At 43.1% G+C, this 15,714-nt stretch overlaps 1 protein-coding gene across 3 annotated transcripts in view; it reads left to right on the top strand.

Annotated features, from left to right (window-relative positions):
* Fras1 (Fraser extracellular matrix complex subunit 1) overlaps positions 1–15,714 on the top strand; it is a 400,677-nt gene that overhangs the window by 229,477 nt on the left and 155,486 nt on the right. For all 3 annotated transcript variants that reach the window (XM_076926449.1, XM_076926448.1, XM_076926450.1), the window contains exons 19-20: positions 2,722–2,862; positions 6,705–6,848. In XM_076926449.1, coding sequence (XP_076782564.1) covers positions 2,722–2,862; positions 6,705–6,848 — 285 coding nt within the window. The remainder of the gene's footprint in view (positions 1–2,721; positions 2,863–6,704; positions 6,849–15,714) is intronic.

Raw genomic sequence — 15,714 nt, 5'->3', positions numbered from 1 at the left:
AAGTCTGCAGAACCTGTAAACCTTCTGGGTGTTTGATAGAGGAGTCAAGAGAGACAGAGATGTAGCATTTTCTGCAGTCTGAGGCGATCTTGCCCATTAGAAACTGGGGTCATCTGGATGGGCAGGATCCTGATCTGGGCCCTTCTAAGCACAAATGTGATTTAATGGAAGAACTGTAGAGAAGGTGTTAGAGGTTTGGGTTCTGGTTAGTCGGCATATGAAATGCACACTCCCAAGCTAATTGCTTACTATCTTCAGGATTATAACCTTGGGAGGAGTGGTTTTTGCAGAATAAGCATTTTTCAGCTGTCAAAGAATCAGAAATAGGGACAATAAAAACACATAATTAATGCTCTCAGCAGAAGCGGGAGCCTCATTTTGCAGCCTGGGGGTTGGTTCTACCTGCATGCCTTTACTCAGGCGTGGCTGGGATCACTACTTAACGGTGCAGAAGTGAATTGCAGCAGCGTGAGTCAGTATGAAGCATTGGGTTCATTAAGGAAGGAACAGTATCTGCTTAGATTTAGGTACAGGTGGAAAGAGAGACAGAGCAAACACGGACAGGAGTGGGGGTGGGGAAGAGGAGGCATCTGAGTTTTAAAACTAGCATTACATATGTTTATGTAGCTTTTGAAGTTATTTCTCTCAAAGGGTGTAATTTTACAGCCAGGTTTAAAGACAAAGCAACGTTTTAAACTTTAGTAAAAACAAATATGAGCTGGTTTATGCTTGTGATTTAAATTCCCATGTCGTTTACTGGGAATATTGTTCAAGCTTAGGGACGAAGGAGGAAGGGAGGAAGGAAGAAGGGAAGGAAAGAAGGGATGGAGGGAGGTAGGGATGGAGGAAGAGGAGGGAGGAGAAAGAAGGGAGGGGAAGAGAAGGAAGAAGGGAGGAAAGGAAGGAAGGGAGGGAAGAAGGAAGGAAGAGAAGGAGGGAAGTAGGAAGTGAGGGAGGGGGAAGGAAGAGAGGGAAGGAAGGAGGAGGAAGGAAGAGAGGGAGAAGGGAGAAAAGAAAGAAAGAAAGAAAGAAAGAAAGAAAGAAAGAAAGAAAGAAAGGAAGGAAGGAAGGAAGGAAGGAAGGAAGGAAGGAAAGCTTAAAGGAAAGTTTAGACTCTCAGGTCTAATATGTGTAGCCTCAGCACTGGGTCGTCTGCTGTTTTAACTTTTGACTGAGATATTTCTCTGAACAGGGATTATTGTCCCTATGCAGGCAACTTTCACAGTGATTTTTTCCCCTTTTCTTTTCCTTTTTTCTTTCCTTGAGATTCTCTGCCTGTGGCTATGGCCCCGTGATATGTCCCCTCCATGTCATCATGTCTCTTGACGTCTTGTCCAGGTCTTGTTTAGGCAGCCATGCTGTTGAGGTATCTCTTGTGTAGCTTTCTTGGCATTTCTAGGAGCCATAAACTCAGAGCAGATTTCCTGGCCCTCTGGCTCCTGAAGTCCACCTGCCTCTTTTCTGCAATAGTCACTGAGCCTTTGGTACAAGAGTTGTGTTCTAGATGTTTCCATTAGGGCAGAACCAGTTGTGGTCTTTCTGCAATGGTCTCCATCTGTTGCAAAGAGAAACTTCTTTGATGGGGGTTAAGAGAGTATAAGGATGAACATTTAGAATGCACTTAAGAATTATGTTTATGTAGTGAACTGGCAGTAGTCGTAGGGTCTTCTCAAATATTTATAACCTCACTAGCCCGTGGTAGGTTTCCAGGATGAGGCATAGTTTCCCTCCTTCTGAGTGAGCCTTAAGTCTCACTCAACTGCTGTTGGTTACCAAGGGATGAGAGTGCCATTATTACACCCTGAGGGATAACTTGTGGCTGGTCATTGTTGCTGCTCATAATCTGAGGATGACTACTGGTTGCTTTCCTCCCAGTGCGGCTTGGGTAGTGCCTTCTAAAATGACAAAAGCTATTCCTTGGAAAGAATTCCAGTGACCCTTTAAGGTCTGGTGAATGACACCTGAGGTGATTTTTCTCTTTGTTTCTTTTGTTTTTAATTACACATCTGGAATGTGTATCACTGTGCTTATTAATTATTAACAGTATGTTAATAATTACAGCTGGGGTTTACAAGGACCATACCATGTATCTAGAGATTTCCCATGAATCTGTCCCTTTGCAGCACCAAAACCCCATTTTACAGATAAGGAAGCAAGAACATTAAGATGTTTCTGATTTAGGGAAGATCATTGAGCTGCAGAGCAATATTCTCACTTCCTATGCTAGATTTTACCCCCATCCTACACATGCATGTCCGGTTCCTTGCCTGTGTTGTGACTGATTTTATATTGTTCCAAATGTTGGCAAACTCTTTCCATCCTGTGTACACTCAGGCTCCATCTTAGAATGGAGATCATGTGAGCCAAGGCTCCCCTGCCCTCCCAACCCTTTCTCTTTACTTTGAGCAATCTGAGGAGCAGGCTGGTTTCCAGAGTGACAGCTATACCAAGGAGAGGAAAACTATTCATGGTTTCTGGTCCTCTACTGACATCCTTCAGCTTGGGGAAGGAAATATATGACTGTCATGGTTGTCTGTCTGTCTGGGGGGCATTTGTATTTGACCTCAGAGGATAGTGCCTTTAGGGAAATGTATGTAAAGTGTGTCCTGGTCTTAGGAAATCCAAGTGAACAGACAGGGACTTCAATGGGGATGTAAGAGAAAGACGACTACTGTCCCCACATGGAACTGTCCCAATAAATTCCTCTGCTCTCCTTCCCAGCTTGCCACCCATCCTGCCTCACTTGCGAAGGAAAGAGCCCTCACAACTGCACAGGCTGTGGGTCTGCCCACGTGCTACTGGCTGGGCGCTGCCTCTCCCAGTGTCCAGAGACACACTTTAACCTGGAAGGTACTTGTACAGGTGAGTGTGTGACCTGCTGGGGTAGTTTCTGTTCTCACCTTTGCTCTTCCCTGTGTGACAAGACAGTTGATTACAGGCATCATCCTGCTAGCGACTGGACTGGACTCAAAATCCTATTCTCACATTTGACAGTTTAAAGGTGTAGTGTGAAGAAAGAAAACAAGGTGAATTATTCTTCCACGGAGGAAGCAGAGTTAGTGTGAACATTGTACATAGCTGCACATTGCAGACTATCATAGTTCAACAAACTCACTCTGTGCTGGGTTTCTTTTGTCTGGAAGACAATTGCATAGTAGAGACCTTCTCTCATAGGGTAAATAAAACGTTTACATTGTATAAGGTCCAGAATTTAGTTCAACATAGCTCTCTGTTACTATTGCTGTATGTAAAGTTAAGGTTGAATTTTTGTAGTTAGCTCAGGAGTCTGTGCTCAGTGTACCAGATCTGAAAGTTCAGACTTTGAAGGAAAAATTGAGAGTAGAGATCCCACAACTCAAAAGCAGTCACTCTGTTAGCATAGTGAAATGCTCCTTTGAGGCATCCTCTATCTCTGCTGTCCAGTAACTGTGAACACATTAGGGCTGTGCCTTCTTATATTGTCTCCAAATATTGTCCTATATAAATCCCCGTGTTATCAGGAATCATAGTGAGCACTGTGTGTGTTTATGTACTTTTCATGCCATTCTGCTCTGCACACTGCGCTGTCTGGATTTGTTGTGTTTTGTTTGTCCATTCGTTTGTTGGTCTTGTAATCCCCATTACTTTTCAAATCAGGATTTGAGATGCAGGATTGAGACAGACTCACTCCAGAGCACCTTCACTTTCTCTCAATGAGGTTCTTCTGCTCTTGTTATCTATTGCCACTTAAACTTAACAGCTCTAGACAACACAAAGTTAGTTGCTTATCAATGCAGAGTTAGCTGCTTATAAATAAAGATTAAAGAATATACAAAGAGAAGGTGCTTGTTTAAGTTTCTGTAACATTTTATTCATGCCAACTAATGTTCTGTGAATGGCAGCATTCTAGAGAAAATAGCAATTCTGTCAACAATGTGCTTAGCCTCTTGGCATCTTCTATAAGAATCCATTGTCTAGTTACTAGTCCAGGTATTAAGGTCTCAGTCATCTTCAGCTATTTGCATCCTAATATATGTGTGTATGCATATGTATTGTATATGTATATGTGCATATACATATACACATATACATATGTATATATGTTAAACACAGTGATTTGGGGAGATCAAGAATTCTGCCATGCCCCTCATCCATTTATGAAGTTAATTCTCATACCTAGTTGAGCTCCTCACAGTATGACAGTATCATTTAGTTAGCCTTCCTCCAAGCCAGTTGCCTTTTCTTGAGAATATTCCAGAAGTCCTAAAGAGAACCTACAAGGTTCTTGGAAACCTCACTGCCTTCTCTGTTTGATAAAGCAGGAGTGCTCAGTTTGTTGGGGCAGGGAGGGTGGGGGTTCAGAAATAGAATGGCTTGGTGGTGGTGACTTGGGGACCAGTTTTGGTAGTGTGCCTGGAGGGGTAGGCACAAGATACAGTTAATGACAGTTCTCAGCCTTGCTTCTCTTGGTACCAGAAGAGAGAGAGAGAGAGAGAGAGAGAGAGAGAGAGAGAGAGAGAGAGAGAGAGAGAAAGTATTCAGTTCCTTCTTTGGGGCGTCTTCCCAATTTAAGAGCTCCTCTACATTTCATAACAGACATTTCTGAAATTACAAGTTCAGATTAGTAAAGCATTTTATCGGAACTGGAGAAATAGTAAAACTTAAGCGCCCAATGGTGGTGCTATTTCTTTTATCTGCAGGGTCGAAAAGACAAATACATTCTCTCAGAAGTCTATTTTTGCTTCTAAAAATAGATGTTTGAGGCTATTTGATAATAGAAAACCTTATTCAGAGCCCATGTATTTCAGGAGTTATAAAACATGTAGTAAACATAAGTATTTTAAGTTATCTTATTGAATGAGTGTTTTGTTTGTGCACCAAGTGTGTGCTTAGTGTCCAGAAGAGGGAATTGGATCCCCTGGAACTGGAGTTACAGACAACAGTTAGCTGCCGTGTAGATGCGGGGCATCAAACACAGGACCTCTGAAAGAGAAGCCAGTGCTCTTAACTACTGAGTGATCTCTCCATCCCCAGAATTTTTTTTTAATGGGCATGTATTAGATTTGTTTGGCCTGAACTACAAAGAGGAAATAAAGAGTTAATTTAAATATAGATGACTGGATATAGATGTTATTTTCATTCTGAAAATTTCTTCTTTTCCACAAATACCTTTTAATCTCAGGGCCCCTGGGGCTTTACTTTAAACCGCCCATCAACTCTGCAGGGTAGCTGCTTGCTTTGTCCTCAGCTGTGCCTTTGAAGAAGTCCTCTAGCTTGAGAAGCCTTTATCCAGGCCCCTGTGGTTCTTGTGTGTAAACTATTTAAAGGAGATTTTACACAGCCCCTCTTCTTTCCTGTCAGTGGATAGATGGCCCCACCAGAAGCAGGGCACATGAGTTACTGTAGACATTCTAGAAAGCAGGCAGATCTGGGTGGTAGAATTATTCTAGGAATGCTAGCATCCTCGGAATGCCAGCATCTTCTGGCTGGTTCTCAGAGTCTCAGGAATGCACACTGATCTAGTGCCTCTAATCAGCAGTTGCTTTTCTCATCCCCCACACCCTCTTTTTAAAATATCTTACCTCCCTCTGGCCCCTTGCCAGAAGAGAGAGGCGCTTGGCTTGGGTTGGAATCTGTGTCTTTGCTCTTCTGCCAGCCCTGTTCCAAGAGGGAGTATATTGGTGTCAGCAAGCTCTCTATAACACCTGTCCTCCCCACCCTGTGCCACCCCCATCTCCCCACCCCATCCCAACCCCCCATCTCTCTCCTGACACCAGACGGGCTTAGATCTCTTCTTCCTGGCTAGGAACACATAGGTCTCCAGCCACCTGCCTTGGCAGCCTGGGCCAGTTGCAGCCAAGACCTGCCTGGTTGTCCTCCCTGTCTGGATCTTTATTGCATTCTTTTTACAGAGTCTTACCTGGCTTCTCACACTACTGTACTTCTCTTTGAATTCGGTGGGTTTTCTGAGGAAGACATAACTTTGGCATAATTTTGTCTAAGGCTTTGAACTTCAGATGCAGCTCATGATAACCTCCAGAAGGACGACTGTTTTTCTGTTCTCTGTAGTTAATTAAGTATTTCTGATTAAACTGATAAAAGGATCCAAGATGAGGCCTGGAGGTAGAGGCTGGCTGGTAACTCACTCTGGTGGGGATGCTCAGCTTCATGTGCCAGCTTTATGTGGTTCCCTGCTTGTCTGCCACAAGTTTCTGAGAAGCAAAACTCTTCCTCTTCTCTTTGCTTCCCGCCTCTCTCCCTATCTTTGTCCTTTCTGTCTGTTTCTGTTTCTCTGTCTCTCTGTCTCTCTTTGTTTCTCTGTCTCTGTTCTTCTCTATCTCTCCCTGTATGTTTGTCTCTGTCTCTCTCCCTCTCTGTCTCCGTCTCCCTCTCTGTCGTCTCCCTCTCCCTCTCAGTTTGGAATAGGATATACTTGCCAAGCTTGGCTTTGAATTTCCTCCTCACCTACATGGGGATGCCCCTCTGGAATGGGTGACTCATGGTTCAGATTATTATAGCTCTAAATTCTCTGTTACATTTGTGGACAATATTCTTTTTGATTCAGGAAATGCAGTCTCTGGGTCCAGTCTAAGCACATGGCAGGCTTGCTGAGAAGTCTTTAGCAGGTGACCAGAAGTAGAGATTTGTGGGGTGCACGAAATGACTGCCATGCATTTGCATACTGAATTGCTAATTCTCCTCCTGGCTTCTGTCCTTGTCCACAGAGTGTCACCCGTCCTGCAGGCAGTGCCATGGGCCTCTGGAGTCAGACTGTGTCTCCTGCCACCCTCACCTTACTCTTGCCAGTGGGCGTTGTAAGACCAGCTGCAAGAACGAGCAATTCCTGAACCTTGTCGGGTACTGTGCTGGTAAGCGGTGCCTCTCTGTGCTTCTAAGGAATTCTGGGGCAGCTCCCAGAGACTTCATATCAGGCAAAACGGTGTTGGTGCTGGTCTATTTGGCAAACACTTTTTTTTCCAGTAGGTGCCTGTCTCTTGTCCAGGAACTAATTTCACAACATTCCCTCAAACAGTTGGTAAATGATGATTTGCATGTAAGTGGGTTTGCTTGTTTGTTTTTGTTTTTTGTTTGTTTGTTTTAAAATGAGATAGGGTCTCCTTTAGCCCAGTGTGTTTGTTACTTTTCTTATTATTGTGATAAAATACAAAAGTGATTTAAGAAAGAAAGAGTATTTTGGCTCACAGTTTGAGCCCACAGCCCTTCATAAACACAAAAGTATGGTGCAGGAATTTGACACAGCTGGTAGGTCACAAGGGTGTATCTTCCTTCCTTATTCACTATCCCCTGAAAACACCCTCAAAAACACATCTAGTGATGTGTTTCCATGGTGATTCAGTCAAATTGGCAATGAAGATTAATCTTCACACACAGACTAGGATCAATCTGCTTTATAATTGAGAATGGCCTTGATCTCCTGGTCTTCCTGCCCTCATCTCCCAAAGGTGAGGACTACAGATATGTGCCCTCACATGTAGCTTCAGATGCAAATTTAATAATGTTACTATAAGTCCTGGAAGAAAATTAGAATCTCATATTAATGGAGAATGAAGTAATGATTAGAATCCTTTTGTCTACATTTTAGGATAACAAAATGCATTTTCAGGACATTTGTTTGCCCTCTGCTCTTTGATGGGACCCTTCACCCAGGCACAAAATTTTAGGGAGATTAAGCTAAAAGTGGAGAAGTTTCCTCAGGACATGATTTTTTTCCTTTCCTCATTTTAGAATCCAAAAAAGAAGAGAGACATAGAAGGGAGGGACACAGGGAGAGACATAGGAAGGACTTGAAATGTCAATAACGTTAGAATAGCACATTATCTGTGACCTACCTGGCCATTCACATAACAACATCAAAATGCCTATTTTTGAATCCACTAGTGTCCAGCAGGCAAGATAACTCTGGACAGCACCAATAATTGTCAATTTGTTTAATTTTGGGACATAGTAAGTCATTGTCTATGTTCTCAATGTGTCTGGTTGGTGCAAGTGTCTTGCCAGAGGCCTGTTTTATTTTGTAAGCAGTCGTAAGGTTAGCTATTAGACACTATCAGCTAAGAAGACTGAAAACTCCCAAGTGCAGGTTGCATTGGAATAATGATGAGTTCAGAGCTAAATCTGAGTCACAGCAACTGTGAGCTGAAGTTCAGCATCGAGGTTTGAGTCTAGTCAGAGAGCTGGCTAGAGAGTAGCTCGGTGGTAAAGCCCCTCTAGCATACACAAGACACTATGCTCCATCCAAACCCACTGATAACATCAGTGTCTCCTCCCAGAGGAATGTCTGTAGATGGCAGGTGTTGGCTATTACAGATGGAAGACCTGAGTTTAACTGCTGAGCCTCACGTTAAGGTGTGTAAGTTGTGTAAGCTGCTTGCATGAAAACTAAGAGGTTCCTGACATGTGCATTAGTCAGCTTTGTGTAATTATAGCAAAATACCAGATGCAGCTAATGTATATATAAAAAAATAGTTCCTTTAGCTCAGAATTCAGAAGGTTCAGGCCCCTATCACTAGCTGTAGCTCAGTCTGGTTAAGGCCCCTCCTCTCAACTGTGTCATATCGTGAAAGAAGCACACCTGTATGAAAAAGTCTATGTTACAGAACAGGAAGTTAAAAGGAGAGACAGAGTCCTGTAGTTCCGCTGGTTTCCCACTGGTGACCCAGTGAATTCCAGACAGGTTTCCAAAGCTTCTGCCACCTCAAACAATATCATTACCCTGGGGACTGAGCCCTTAAGGTCCAAACCACACTGATAGTATGTAGTAAAACTATTAGTGCATGGTTACTTTGTTGCTGTTATGAGGAAGCAGAGAGGCATTTAAGGCTACTTAAGGGGATGAACTGAGGACACAATTAACAAATGGTACAAATAGATCGTGTGCTAAATGAAATACCTGCAGGTCATAAGGGCTGTACGAGTCCAGTGAGGGCTGGAGGAGAAGATCAAGATCAGAAGGCTTCACAGGGTCAGAGAAACCTACTTTCCTTCATGTGGATCAGAAATGGTTGAGTTAGAGGAAGGGTATGTGTTTCTACCAGGAAGCAAACCAGGAAAGCAGAGTATGGGTCCTATGTGGGCAATGAGTCATCCAACAAGATTGGAGAACATGGCTGGCACTGAAATAAACTACAGGAACAGGTTGGGGAATTTAAGGAGGAACCAGAAATCCTGATTTGCAGGTAAATGTTGAGGCTGAATCTTGGGCCCTATGAGCGTTTTGGGAGAGCTGAGTCTTGACTAAAGGTATATTATGTATGGCCTACAAGCAGTGGGCGATTGTCTAGGTTGGAGAGGAACTGGCTTAGGGTTAACATTAAAGGTAGGATATGTACTGTACCTATCATGGTAGATCTTTTATTCCAGTCTGTTGTCTATATGGATCCTAAAACTTTTATCCTATGACATATTTTATAAATAAATGTTTATATAAGGAGATTTGAAAGTTTTAATAGTTAATGAGCTCTCTTCTAGCCAAAGTCCAGAACACTCTTTGAAAGTAAATTAGATGATTAAGGACTGCATTAATTTTTTTTAAGGCCAATATAGGAACCATTAGAATAGAGAATCATAGGACTTGACTCAGTGACTTTGGAAGTCTCAGAACAGGCCTCATGAAATTGTGTGTATTTATTATTTTAAATCAAATAGTCATCACCCAAGGATAAAAAATACTTTTTTGCATAGGGACTGGAATAAATATATTTCAAATAGAAAAGCAACAGAAAAATGTGGTCATGTAGAAGTTTGCCTTGTCACTAAATGTATGACGTTCTAGATGATTCCTGATACTCTTACAAATTTTTTTATTTTCTGTTTCATCCAGTGTTTAGTGAACCCCTGTTACTTACCAGGCTGGCCTGTGCAGGCTTTGAGGATAGAGATGAAGATGTGTTGCATCTAAGAAGTGTAGCTTAGTAAAGGATGGTACATTTGTTTGCCAAGGCTACTATAGTAAAATCAGAGACTGGGAGACTTTAACAACAGAAATGGATTTTCTCACTGCTGTGGAAGTTACAAGTCCAAGATTAAGGTCCCCATGGGTTCTTGGAGCTTCTCCTTGCTGTGAGATGCCTGCCCTCTTGAGACCACTTTCTCTGGAGGATGGGGACAGGGAGGTCTTACTCTGTAGCCCAGGTTGGCTTGGAAACCATGATAGTTTTCCTGCCTCAACCCTCTGAGGGCTGGGATTACAAGCATGACTGAAAGTTTTTCAGCAGGAGCTGTCATGGTTGTTGTGAAGAGAAAGAGTACAGAAAATGGCTTGGAAGAAGTTGATATGAGGGCAGAATGACCAGTCTTAGATAATTGCAGGAACCCAGAGGAGTTCTCAAGCCAAGAGCAAAGGGGAGGGAAGGGTCTTGGACTCACAGGATGTAAATGATATATTAGATTGGTCTATGGCTGTTTGGTATTAGTCAGCAAAAATGACCCAAGAGGGACAATTTCATGTGGTTTAATTTAATGGAGAAACAGAAACTGTTCTCTTGCCATTGTGGTCGGGGAGTGGGAGATTCACATGGTGTCCAGATTTCAGGTCATAGATGTAAGCCCAGGATGGGAGTACGTTCTAAGAGGCATTGAAGGTGACCCCTACATGTGGACATGTTAGACTTGTGATAGTTGGACATCTGGGGTACTGTCCCAGAAGAGGCTAATAGGATAGCTACCAGCTCATGTCCTGCTTACTATTATCCTGAACTGCAGGCCCTAGATTTTTGGTTTTTCACATTGAAATGATGCTTTAGTTCATAGTAAATGTTATGGAATTTTTTAGGTACCTTGATCTGAACGCAGGAAGATGGTAAGGAGCCACGTGGAGTCACACCAAACAGTCTGACACACACCCCTACTATACAAACTGTCTTTGGAAGTGTCCTTGGGGGCCCCAAAGAGAAGGACCCTCTCTGCCCTCTCTGGTATGTGAGCACCTTCCAGAGGGCCAGGATTTACTCATGGGATTTATTCCCTATCTGAGCTGTGCCCAAGATCACCACCCAAGACCTCTAAATTGCACTTAGCTGTTCAAAAAGAAAATTCCACTTAATCTATCACACAGACAAGAATAAACACATCCTGGGAACAGGTCCAATCACCTCACTGTGTTCTCACTTACAAAGATGTCATATGTGGGGGATTCCCCCTCCCAGTCTGTCAAAGCAAATAGATAGTTGGAAGCTTTAGGACAGGTTTTCAGCAAAAGCAGATGAAGTGGGCTGAGAAGCAGGAGCCCATCAGCCTCGTATAGACATGGCAACACACTATGGAAAACCAAGGGTTTCTTCATGGATTTTTTTCCCCTGCATATCTCAACATTATCAAAAATTTCCAAGGCCTGAGGTGCTTCCTCTATATGTCTCTTCAAGCTAAAAGCTTTCTCCTGTTCACAGAAGAGGGTGAGATGAAGAAGAAAGCACAGATAAAGCCGTCAGGGGGAAATAGCCCAGTGCAGATGTCTGAGAAAAAACTATGCCCTGGGCTTTGTGAGTGCAGACAGAATGGCCATGCTCGCCCTTCTGAGTAAAGATGAGAAAATTGACAGTGAAGGTGCTGAGGACAGGTGGCTGGCTCGCTGGCACGGTGGAACTCTGGGGAGAAAGAACTTGATCATTGCTTATGTGGTGATGTGTTAAATGCTGGTTAACATCCTCCAATTTGTCTCAAGAGCATAAACGAAAGTACAAACTATCAAATAAATACTTCTCTGGGCATTTTTATATTGTATAAAGTTTAAGTCTGATGGTAGTTATAGCTGTTAAATGCAGCAAAGACTCTTGGCCAAAAATTTGGAAAATTAAATATGTATCATTTTTAGCCTCGAGTTTGGGTTAAGTAAAATTAAGCAACGTTCATTGTTGCAGACGTTTCAGAAGCTCATGGATATAAGTCCTTATGATAACAAGGGCTGAGTGACATTTTCCAGCCGTCTGACTGAGCACCCATTCCTGCCTGGTTTATATTGTCTTACAGAAGTTGCCAGTGGTTGCAAGAACTCTCTTGGGGGAAGTTCTCAACTGATAGCTGGTGTTAATATTTTAAGTAATTCATTGTCAACTACTAAAATAAAATGAGACTATTTACCTGTACATAGATTTCAGATTGGCTCTGCGTTGTCTCCCTTCTCCTCCCCTCCCCTCCTTTCCCCCTTCCTCCCTCCGTTCCTTCCTTTCTTCTGCCTTCTTCTTCCCTCCCTCCCTTCTTCCTTCCCTCTCTTCCTTCTGTCCATTTTCTGTGGCTAGATAGCAGAATCAACACAACAATCAGACCTTGCCACCACTTCCTTTTTCAAGAGTGCTGCTGTTAATATTTTCCTTCCAAGTCATTAATACAGTCAATACCTTCTCAATTCTGTTGGAGTTATTCCTGTAGTTTTCTCCGACTATTGCTAACATTTCTGAAAGTCGGGCCCACATTTCTGGTGCCAGTGTAGGCATGTCCAGATCTGCATTCTGGAAGGAGCTGATACAGCTGCAGCACTAAGTACTGTTTGAGGGTTTGAGTTGGGAAAGAGTCCCATGCCCCCACACTCAGACACAGACAGGAGTGGGGAGGTTCTCTTTTGCAGCAGCTTCTGTCACTTGGAGGTGAGCTGGTCCTGAGATGATGATAACAAAAAGGCAGAGACTTTCAATGCATAGTGGCTCAGTGTTTGCCGTCTTATTTTGATCATCAAATTCCTACCCATAGTTCCTCAGTCCCTGGCTCAGTCTTTTCCTTCCTGAAGCCTCCCCCTGGCATCTTCCACACTGTAATTTGCCTGCACACAGATCGTTTCTCCCACTTACTTGGTGCTGACTAACTCACGCTCCCTGCACATGATCTGTATGGGCATCTAATAACAGGTGATACTCCGGAGGATGTATGTGAAGAACGCTGGCCTGATTGCTTCCGACGTGGTTTTGCCATTTAGCATCCATGTGATCTTCAAGGGAGGCAGTAATTCAATCCTTGTTTTACATATAAACAAACTGAACTGCAAGAGAGCTAAATAAGACTAAACAAGAATGATAGAGCCAAGAACTGAATTTGGAGACTGGGATTTCATAATCACTTTGTCATGTGTTAAACTCCACAATGCCGAGTGTGGCTGAGCACACACAGTAGGGACTTAGGAACAAGCATTGTTGCCGTTGTTTGCTTGCTTGGTTTGTGTGTATATATGGGTGTGTGTTTTTAGTGTTTGAGTGTGAGCAATGCAAGTACACACATATGTTCATGTATATCTAGAGAGACTAGAGGATATCCTCAGGTGTTGTCTTCAAGAACACCACCCACATCCACCTCCTTTGAGACAGAATATCTCACTGGCCAGAAAATCATCAATTAGGGTAGATGGTTAAAGAGTGACTCCCAGGGATCTTTCTGTCTCTCTCTCTCCAGCACTAGGCTAGGCGTGCATACTATAGCATGCCTGGTCTTCTAGGGGTTGAACTCAGATCCTCATGTGTGTGAGATAAATGTATCACTGATGGAGCATCTCCCCAGCTCCCTATCTGACAGTTTGTGCTTCTGCACATGTGCAGTATCTGTCTGCTTGGCATCCACTTGTGTACATGTATATTGACATACACATGATCATGTGGAGGCCAGAGGTTGATGTCAGGTGTCTTTCTCAATCTCCCTTTACCACACTTTTGAAGCAGAGTCTCTCCCTGGACCTTGGACTCACTGATTCAGCTAGATGGACTGACCACTTCTCCTAAGTGTATGCCACCATGCATGGCGGTTTTTTTTTTTTTTTAATCAGGCATCTAACAATCAAACTCTGATCTTCTTGCTTGGAAAGCAAGCACCTTCCAGAATGAGCCACCACCTGGTTTCTGGCTAGTGGATCAGAAGATGAACTGGCAGGGATGCTTATGATGATGAGGGAGCTTAGAGAGGCATTCTTAAACACACTGTGCTTCTGTGAACCCGGAGGGAGCTGATTACACTCCCTTGGGTGCCCCGCCCCCTACTCTACAGTGTGTCCCAGCTAACTAAATAAAGGGTAAAGAAAAACACTAACCCATGCTGTTTTAATAATCTATATCAATCCACATCGACCCTAATCTTTTAAAATGTATACGCACTTGGATGGTTTTTATAGTGGTAGCCACTAGGTGCATTTTCTCTTAGGTGGCACATACATTTCTATGTGTTGACACTATTAGAACAATCTGTTTGTCACTTTTAGTGGTTAAATGCCATTCACTGACATTGGCTATTTTCCTGCCGTGGCAGCTGATGAAAAGCAGGAGATAGTTTATCTAGCAGGTTAAATATGAGTTACGAGTCTACAGCTATGACTAAATATGCTTTTGTCACTAATAATAAAAATGGCATGTTTATGGATTTATAATTTTGTAAGTATTTTATCTTCTCACTGGGTGAATGTATCAAAGCTTACTGCAGAGCTGTAATGACTAGAACATTTCACTTGATTTGGATTTGGAAATAAAGGCATCATGCAGTGTCAGTTTGACCAGTGTATAGCTCATGCTTGAGAAATGCTGAGAAAAGCAAATGGCTGGACTCCGGCTCTGAGGGTCTAGTCCTGCCCCTTCCTGTTCCACAGAGACGTGATCGGGGAGCTTTTTTTCTTAGTCTGATCCGTATTCTGTGTTTATCTCATCTTCTTGGCCTGCCTCTTCATTTCATCTGGCCCAGCTCTTCTATCTCTGTATATTTTCAATTTCCTCATGCCTTCTGTTTTTTTTTTTTTTTTTTTTTAACGCCTGCTTTTTTAGTTCCCTTATCTCCTTCTTTTGCAATGCCCTTTCTTTCCTCATTTCTCATCGTGCCAGCTGATCTCCTGTTGCTTGAAGTATGAACTGTATATCCAATCTCTTTCTGGAGCTTTCAGTGATTGTCTCCTCCTTGTTCTCTCAATTTCCGCTCTTATTCAAGAGACCACAGGGTCCGCAGAACAATGATTGAACACTTCAAGGCCTTTCCTGTCTTTCATCCTTTCCATAAGAAGGATGTCCTCTATGCTTAAATCGAGGACTCCCAAGTTTTAAAAAAACAGGAAAGAAAGAAAAAGAAAATAGAAAAGGAGGGGAAAAAGGAACGTGTATTGCAGTGTACCTTCTTCACCTTCAACCTAAACAACTCCCTACCCGCTGTGGTAAAGACAGAAGGACCTTTAAGTGTCAACCACAGGCTTTTATTGAGGCCATTGTTGCTGCTGCCCAGGAAGGTCAGATCCAAAAATGCAGACAGGGCTTTTGTGGCTCTGCGTTTACATGGCACAGCTGAACTTAGGTATGGTGACACTCTCAGAACTCAAGGCAGCCGTGTCCTATGGCTGCATCGGGCCAGTTTTTCTTCACACTTGAAAATCTCTTTGACTCGCAATGAGCAAAAGTACTGACATTCTTTTAAACCAATGTCATCTTCAGCATGGACGCTGGTTGTGCTTGGGCCCGCAACACAAAAAGTTTTTAGAATTACTCATCACTTAAGTCACTGCAGGCGGGTCGGGTGCATGGTTAGTGGCCCCTCCATTTCACCAGCCAAGAAACTGGGATCACCGGATTTCACAGCTGGTAACTGATGCACCCAGGCTTTGCGCCCAAGGAGATGGGCTTGTGATGGCCCAGCCCTGTGTGTCCTTAACATACAACCTGCTCTGCGCTTCTTGGCAGTCGCTTACTTTACCTCTTTCTGATGTCCTTGAGATTTTGTCCACACAATCTCCCACTCCTGTAAATATCTTCCTCCACTCAAATCCCATTG

Source organism: Arvicanthis niloticus, chromosome 27 (genome assembly GCF_011762505.2).
Source record: "Arvicanthis niloticus isolate mArvNil1 chromosome 27, mArvNil1.pat.X, whole genome shotgun sequence".
NCBI classification, from domain to species: Eukaryota; Metazoa; Chordata; class Mammalia; order Rodentia; family Muridae; genus Arvicanthis; species Arvicanthis niloticus.
The sequence above is the reverse complement of the archived record's forward strand: the minus strand, read 5'-3'. Positions and strand labels throughout refer to the sequence as shown.